The 8,062-nt window shown below is 38.6% G+C and overlaps 1 protein-coding gene across 1 annotated transcript; it reads right to left on the bottom strand.

Moving 5' to 3' along the window:
* Positions 1-7,465: 7,465 nt before the first annotated feature.
* Positions 7,466-7,840, bottom strand: LOC133869035 (uncharacterized). Its single transcript, XM_062306013.1, has one exon. It carries the CDS (start codon positions 7,838-7,840, stop codon positions 7,466-7,468), a length of 375 nt encoding a protein of 124 aa, XP_062161997.1.
* Between the last annotated feature and the right edge of the window lie 222 nt (positions 7,841-8,062).

Genomic DNA, 8,062 nt, shown 5'->3' with positions numbered 1-8,062 from the left:
CCATCTGGCACACCCAAAAACCTTCATTGCTTATCTTTCATCTATTTCGCAGGCACCTTCAACTAGGTCTTCGATGTGCGGTCAATTGTATCAATATTTTGGAGCTGTTTGTGTGAAAGACTTATTTGTAATTCCCTTAGAAAAATACCCCATATTGAACACTAGGTTAAAGATTATCCAAGGTGTTAACAACGATACGTCTAGTCAGCCCAATTCTCAAGAACAGAGACTCATGGCGCTAAAAAACTACTTTTTGCTACTTTCCCAAAACATGAGCCTTATCCTACAATAAAACCACGAAATGATCTTCCACTTCTAGTAGTGAAACTCAGAGCCACCACATTATAGGTAACAAGAAGCAACGCCTACCCAAGAGGGAGAAGCCAATGGCCAGTTTCCTATTGTTGACTAATACAGCTCTACCAGGAAGACCACGAAAGGAGTGCGAAAAAGCCTGAGGAGAAAGGCTAACCTGCTAATTCCAAGACCTATAGGATTTCAACAAAAATTAATTTGGTCTAATATGACCAATTTTCCCACAGTTATGACAAGTAGGAACAAACTTATCTTGTGTTCCTGATTCTTTGGATTTAGGCTTCTCACCGTCAATTAAGCAAGAATTTTTAGAATTATCTAAACAAGTTGTATCTACTATCACAAGCTTAATAACAATAGAATCTAATTTAGGATCAGAAGTACGTGAAGTAGAAGAACTCAAATTATCAACAATTAAGTCAGGCTCGTTAGAAATATCTGTATGAATACAAAGCATGTTTTTTAAATTATCACTAGAGAATTTTTTCAAGAAATCTTCAGATTTTTTTAATTTATTCTCAAGTGTATCAATAGTGTTAAATAGCATGGTATTCTCAGATTTCCAAGAGTCAATCAAAGCAGAGTAATGCTACACATTATCCCCTTGTCCTCATTTTGTCCTCCCAAATTTGATGTGGCTCTTAAAATCACCATTGAATTTATGATAGATCATTATTGAATTTTGATCCAATGGTGATTTTAAGAGCCACATCAATTTTGGGAGGATAAAAGGTGGAAAAGAGGATGATGTGTAGCATTACTCATCAAAGCATGTGTTTCAGACAGTTTAATGATCAATGACTATTTTTCTTGCTGAACCTTTTTTAGCTCTTTATTGGAATTTTTAGAATTTTTACTCAGTTTAAGAAAAATCTCAAGGAGCTCAGTATCAGAATTCTCTTCAGATAAGATAGCATAATTTATGATAAAAGAAGTCAATAAAAATAAGGATCACACTCAGGAGATTAGTCCAAAAAGAGTATACTCGCTCTGATACCAATTGAAAAATAGAACAATTTCTTATTTGCTCTATGTGTGTGCACAATTTGTAACAAAATATTGTAAATGTGGAATTTAAAGAACACATATATTTTGTTAATGAAGTGGAAACTCAATGAAGAGAAAAACCACTCTGGTGCAGCCAAACCCAGGAAATCCACTATCAGAAAACAAAGCTAGTACATAGACAGTAACACTCACATACTCGATGCAGCAATCGTATCTAGCACTTTGACAAGTAACCCAACGTGAACATCTCCCAACCAAGTCTCCTACTTGAAGGGGTCTTCTATGGATTCCTTTACCTTAGGGTTCCTCTCTAAGATAGACTTCAATAATGAGCACAACAACAGTACACAAAAGCAACGACTTAAGAGCTAGCGGATCTTCACAATTTCTCCCTAAAATATACTCTCTAAGATATAAAGAATTCAATACCGAATTCTGTAAATAATACATGCCTAGATGCCTTTATTTATAGGCTAAGAAGACCTAAATCCAGTCTGTCTCTGATTTCTCTAGGTGGTGTCTGGACGCAAGCTAAGGCCTTTCGGACAGACAACTGTGCAACTGGCTTTCCATAACGCGTTTCACGCAATACCATCTCAGGGCCGAGGCCAGACGGTGTTACCCTAGTGTCTGGATGGTTGCATTTCTGCTGCACGTAATATCCATAAGAAAGGCTGGGGTCCGGACGGTGTTGCCCTGACATCCAGACAGTTGCAATTCTTCTCCACGTCTTGCTTTATCAAGGATAGAGTCCGGACAGTGCTACCCTATCGTCCGGACGAATGCAGCTGTCTTCCTATATCTGTGTCTGAGAAGGAAATCCAATTTCTTGTCGAACACCTATGAGTGTCCAGAGGCGTTGTTGAGACGTCCGAACTGATGCAACCTTGAACAATTCAAAACTTCTGGGCACTAATGGGCGTCTGGATGCATGACTCAGTCGTCTGGATGGAATCTTGGGATTGGACTTCTCTAACTTGGAATTTGCACAGAATCTTCTTTAAACTTCTTGAAGCACATTTCTGAAACGAAGACTCTGAAATAAACGACATCCCTAATAAAGTGGCAAAATTACATAAAAGTGAATTTGTCAAACAAAATACAACCAATCACATACTAACAAATTCCCCTTTTGGCCATTCTAGGACAAAAATCACTTGACTGGTTTTAAAAATACATTCTCAGTCCAAAACAAAAAAATACTCCCCCTTTTTGTCTCAAAAAAGAGTACAGAAAAATCAGCTAAAAATTACTCCACCTTAATGTTTCAGCAGGACAAGGGTAAACAGAGTAAATAACATTTAGAGTTATAAAAGTTTACAAACAATAAAACAGGAATAACAATAAATATTGTCTCAAAACAACAAAACACCAAAACACGCATGTATAATCAACTGGTAAAGCAGTCAAATACCATTTCAAGAATATGCAAAGATATAATTGAGAGTTAAGTTTTAATAAGCACAAATTTCCCTGTAGATAGAAATTTTAAATAGATTACTCAACTCATGCAATGCCTGTGTGTGTGAAAGCTTTCTCAATAAGGTATGAAGTTCGCTAATATGACTTAAAGCAACTGAATTTTCTAAACAAGAGAGAAAATCGATGATAGATCAGTCAAAAGTCAAACGTTATTTTACTAGGGCCTAACCATCCTCATCTGATACATTCCCCCTAAGATGCAGCACTTTTTTTTACTTAGTCTTTTAGTGACCGTCTATTTTCGCAATGATTTGGTCACTGACTGTTTCTATAGGGACAAGTTTAAGAACAGAATTATAGCACAATAAGCAGTGGATCTTGAAAAATGAAATTGACTTCTAAAATAAAAGCCAAGTGTGTGCTTAACGTGTTAACAAAAATAACAATGTGGGAAATAAATAACAAGAGAATTTTTGTTAACGAAGTAGAAACTCAAGATGAGAAAAACCACTCTGGGGCAGCCAAACCCAGGATATCCCCTATTTAGAAGACAAAGCTAGATACAAAGTAGTAACACTCACATACCCCTGATGCAGTGGTCGTACCTTGCTCTCTAACGTGTAACCCAATACGAACGCTTCCCAACCAGGTCTCCTACCTGAAGGGCTCTTCAATGGAATCCTTTATCTTAGGGTCGTCCCCTAAGATAGACTTCAGAGCAGCAACAGAACACTTGCAATGGCTTGAGAGAGAACAAGTCAGCTCCGATAACTTCACAAAATAACTCTCTAAGCTCTGAAGGAATTCAATACCGAATTCTTGCAGTTCTCAATGCCCAGGGGCCTCTATTTATAGGCTGAGGGTTCAAATGGGCGACTGCAGTAATATGTAGTGAACCTGAGCCGTTCGGACGGACAACTGTGCGACCAGAATTTCCGAGATTTTCGCTGAAAATCTTTCCTGTTTGAGAGCCGCGTCCGGACGGTGAGGCACTATCGTCCGGACGGTTGCATGTCCGCTGCAAGTAATTTCTATATAAGGCTTCGCGCGTCCGGACCAAGGGGGATGGCCGTCCGGACGGTTGATCTTCAACACGCAATTTCCATATTTACTGTGCGCGTGTCCGGACCATTAAAGGAAGGCGTCCGGACGGTTGAAGTCGAATCTGCAATTTCCATATCTGTTGAACGCGCGTCCGGACCAAGCTGACTAGTATCCGGACGGTTGAATTTGAATTTAGATTGTTGCCTTAAGGAGAAGCGTGTCCGGACTGGAATCCACGTCGTCCGGACGGTTGCATCAATCTTCCCATAAATGAACTTGGAAAGAATCTGAAGCTTGGTCGAATACTGAAAGGCGTCCGGACAGGCTGCTGAGACGTCCGGACGGATGCAAGCTAGAACATAAGCTTCTCGATACAGTGGAGGGTCCGGACGGAAGTCCACATCGTCCGGACAAATGATGCTAGGTCTGTCTGGGCGTCCGGACGGCTAACAGGGAACCGAAAATCTTTTGACTTGCAAGCAATGTAGAATCTTCTGAAACACTTCTGAATAGCGGTATCCCTTGTAAAACAACGTCTTTACATACAAGTGATTTTGTCCAAACAGAATGAGGCCAATCACAAACTAACAGATCTTTTTATTTATCTAAAATTACTCAAATATAAATGTTTTTTGTCACTTGGTGCTGCAACCTAGAGAGAATGCTAGAAATTTATGGGCTCTAGGTTCAACTAGTGAGTTAGTCAATTTGACCATCTTAACAAAAAAAAATAAAAATAAAAAAAAATAATAATAAAAAAAAAAATCTCTCTTTCATCAGAATTTCTAGAAGCTAAAAATCAGATAGTAAAAAAATGTACTTCAGGGGAGCTTTGGATAGTGGACAATTTTTCATCGCATGAGAAAAACAACTATCTATCATTAAAATGCAACAAGAAAACTTAGCATATATCAGGCAAAAACTCTCAATCATATATAAGCATATTTAATCAATGCACAATGAACTATGATATCAGGCGAAAATACATGCAATATCTAAAAAGCTATCAAAAGAAAAGAATATATATATATATATATAAAAATTCTGCATCTTCTCCCCCAATTTTTTTTTTTTTTTTTTTTTATAATGTTGAAAAAAAAAACAGAAAAACAACAAAAGCATGCTAGATGAAAATAAACACAAAAACACCTCCTAGCATGTATGGTAAGAGCAAACCTGACCTCAACGAGAAAGGTTTAGAAATACCAAGAAAGAAAAGCAGCAGCCTAATGTGCTTTTTCTGTCATCCTTAAAAAGTACCTGCAAAAGTTTTTCAAGACAACAAGAGAAAATATAGGGAATAAAATAGATGGTTCCTCAACTAGAATGCAAAGCATGAATAAGATAAAACATGATAGACAAAGCTATGCAAACATACCTGACATGTACTAGGATTTAGGAACCAAAATCCTAGGCATGGTAAGACCGCACCAACTAGGTGAGTCTACTCCCCCTCAAGGGTGAATGGTCTCATCCTTCCTTACCCATACGTTATTTACCTGGGAGGCAGGGTTGTAAGCCATGTCCAAATTGATCAGTCTGACTAGGACACTCTTCATCATGTTGACAAGCCCTTCATTAGTCTGTTTCCTCTTAGGCTTATGAGGCTTCACTCTGAAGCATTCGGCCTTGGTGTGGCCATACTTACCACAATGACGGCATGAGGGAGAACCCCTTTGCGGATATTGCCATTTTTGCCGAAAAACATGATGAGGCAAGGAAGGTTTAGAGGTAGACTTACCTATCTTTGGCTCTTGTTTCTTCATCCGAGGTTTCTGATGCTGGATCTGATGACAGTGTGGCCTGATGTGTCTTATGATACCACAGTGATGGTAGGTAGGCTGACTTTGTTTGCTGAAATGCTACTTGACAGGATCTGCAGTTTTAAGGTCAGCATTCTCACAATTAACAAAGTTCTTACCTTCTTGAGATAAGTGTCTCCTATGGGGCAGGACATATTTATCAAAAGAAGGTTTCGCAATATTTCCCTTTTTGGGAGCAACCTGCTTATTCCAAGACCTGTAGGATTTCAAAAAACAATTTGGTCTAATATGACCAATTTATACCCACTCTGATACCAATTGAAAAATAGAATGACTTCTAATTTGCTCTGTGTGTGTGTGTGCACAATGTGTAACAAAATATTGTAAATGCGGAATTTAAAGAACACAAGTATTTTGTTAACGAAGTGGAAACTCAATAAAGAGAAAAACCACTCTAGGGCAGCCAAACCCAGGAAATCCATTAACAGAAGACAAAGCTAGTACATAGACAGTAACACTCACATACCCGATGCAGCGATCGTATCTAGCACTTTGACACGTAACCCAACGTGAACGCCTCCCAACCAAGTCTCGTACTTGAAGGAGTCTTCTATGGATTCTTTTACCTTAGGGTTCATCCCTAAGATAAACTTCAATAATGAGCACAACAACAGTACACAACAGCAACGGCTTGAGAGCTAGCAGATCTTCACAATTTCTCCCTAAAATATACTCTCTAAGCTATGAAAAATTCAATACCGAATTCTGTAAATAATACATACCTAGAGGCCTCTATTTATAGGCTAAGAAGACCTAAATTGAGTTTGTCTCTAATTTCTCTAGGCGGCGTCCAGACGCAAGCAGAGGCCATCCGGATGGACAATTGTGCAATCGGCTTTCCATAACGCACTTCATGCAATACCATATCAGGGCCATATCCGTACGGTGTTGCCCTAGCATTCGGACGGTTGCACTTCTGCTATAGTAATTTTCATAATAAGGACTGGCTTCTAGACGGTGTTGCCCTGACGTCCGAACGGTTGCAATTCTTCTCAACATCTTGCCTTATCAAGGATAGCGTCCGGATAGATGCAGTTGTCTTCCCATATCTGTGTCTGAGAAGGAAATCCAATTTATTGTTGAACACTGATGAGCGTCCAGACGCGTTGCTAAGACGTCCGGACAGATGCAACCTTGAGTAGTTTGAAACTTCTAGACACTGATGGGCGTTCGGGCGCATGACTGGGCCATCCGCACGGAAGCTTGGGATTCGACTTCTTTGACTTGGAATCTGCACAAAATCTTCTTTGAACTTCTTGAAGTACATTTTTGAAACGACGACTTTGAAATAAACAGCATCACTAATAAATTGGCAACATTACATAAAAGTGATCTTGTCGAACAGAATGCAACCAACCACATACTAACATAGGTATTATCTACAAAGCCTCCACAATAAATACTATAACAGATGAATAAATTATCCTTCTCTATTATCACGGTATCCCTCAAAATAGAGGTATAACCCATTTACCCAAAAAATTCATAGAAATTAAATTCTGTGTATATTAGGTAAATATAAAAGGTCTGATAGTATTAAAACCCTTGAATTAAAATAAAGCTCAACAATTCCGATGGAGTGGACCGTAACCCTAGTTCCATATCCTCGTGTCAGGTACATCTCTCCTTCATTTAGTTCCATTGTTACCTAGAATCCCTGCAATGAATTGCAGACATGATTAGTTGATCTTGAATCCACACACCAGAAGTTTGTGGGATTCACAACTTAGCATGTTTCAACCAAGAAGGAAGATTCATTACATTGACCATGGATGCTAGAAACTTGCTGTAGTTTCTCTTCTAGCGCCTTGGCTTGTCACAGTGGTAACACTTTCCAATCTGTTTTCCTTTTGTCATTTTTCAACTTCCTTAAACTTCTTAGCAACAACTTTGCCAACTTGTTTAATCTGTTTCTTCTTCTTATTGCCTTTCGGCTTAAAAGTAGAAGCATGAGCAATGTTGGCTGAAACCTTAGTCTTCAAGATGCTTTTCGCTATGATGGACTCATTTATCAGTTCTGCCAGTGTGAAGTCCTTTTTGTTCATGGTCACATTCAACCTTAACTGATTGAAGGAGCTTGGAAAGGTTTGGAGGATTATTTTCACTTGAGATTCACAATAAATCTCAACACCCAGAACTTCTAAAGTGTTGAGCATTGCTATCATAGACAAACAAGGCTCCCTCATTAGGGTACCTTCAGTCATATTTGTGTTCAACAAAGACCTCATCGTGTCTCACTTAGAAGCACTACTTTGCTCACCAAATATTTCCTTTAGACTGGTTATCATATTAGCAGCATGATCTACATCTTCAAGTTGATGTTGGATTAGATTTGATATAAAGGTCAAAATGTAACATTTTGCCATGTAATTAGATTTCTTCTACTGATCAAACCGTTATCATACTCCCTTAGATGCATTAGTTGTTGGATCATTGTAAGCATAAACTTG

Source organism: Alnus glutinosa, chromosome 5, assembly GCF_958979055.1.
Source record: "Alnus glutinosa chromosome 5, dhAlnGlut1.1, whole genome shotgun sequence".
NCBI lineage: Eukaryota > Viridiplantae > Streptophyta > Magnoliopsida > Fagales > Betulaceae > Alnus > Alnus glutinosa.
The sequence above is the reverse complement of the archived record's forward strand: the minus strand, read 5'-3'. Positions and strand labels throughout refer to the sequence as shown.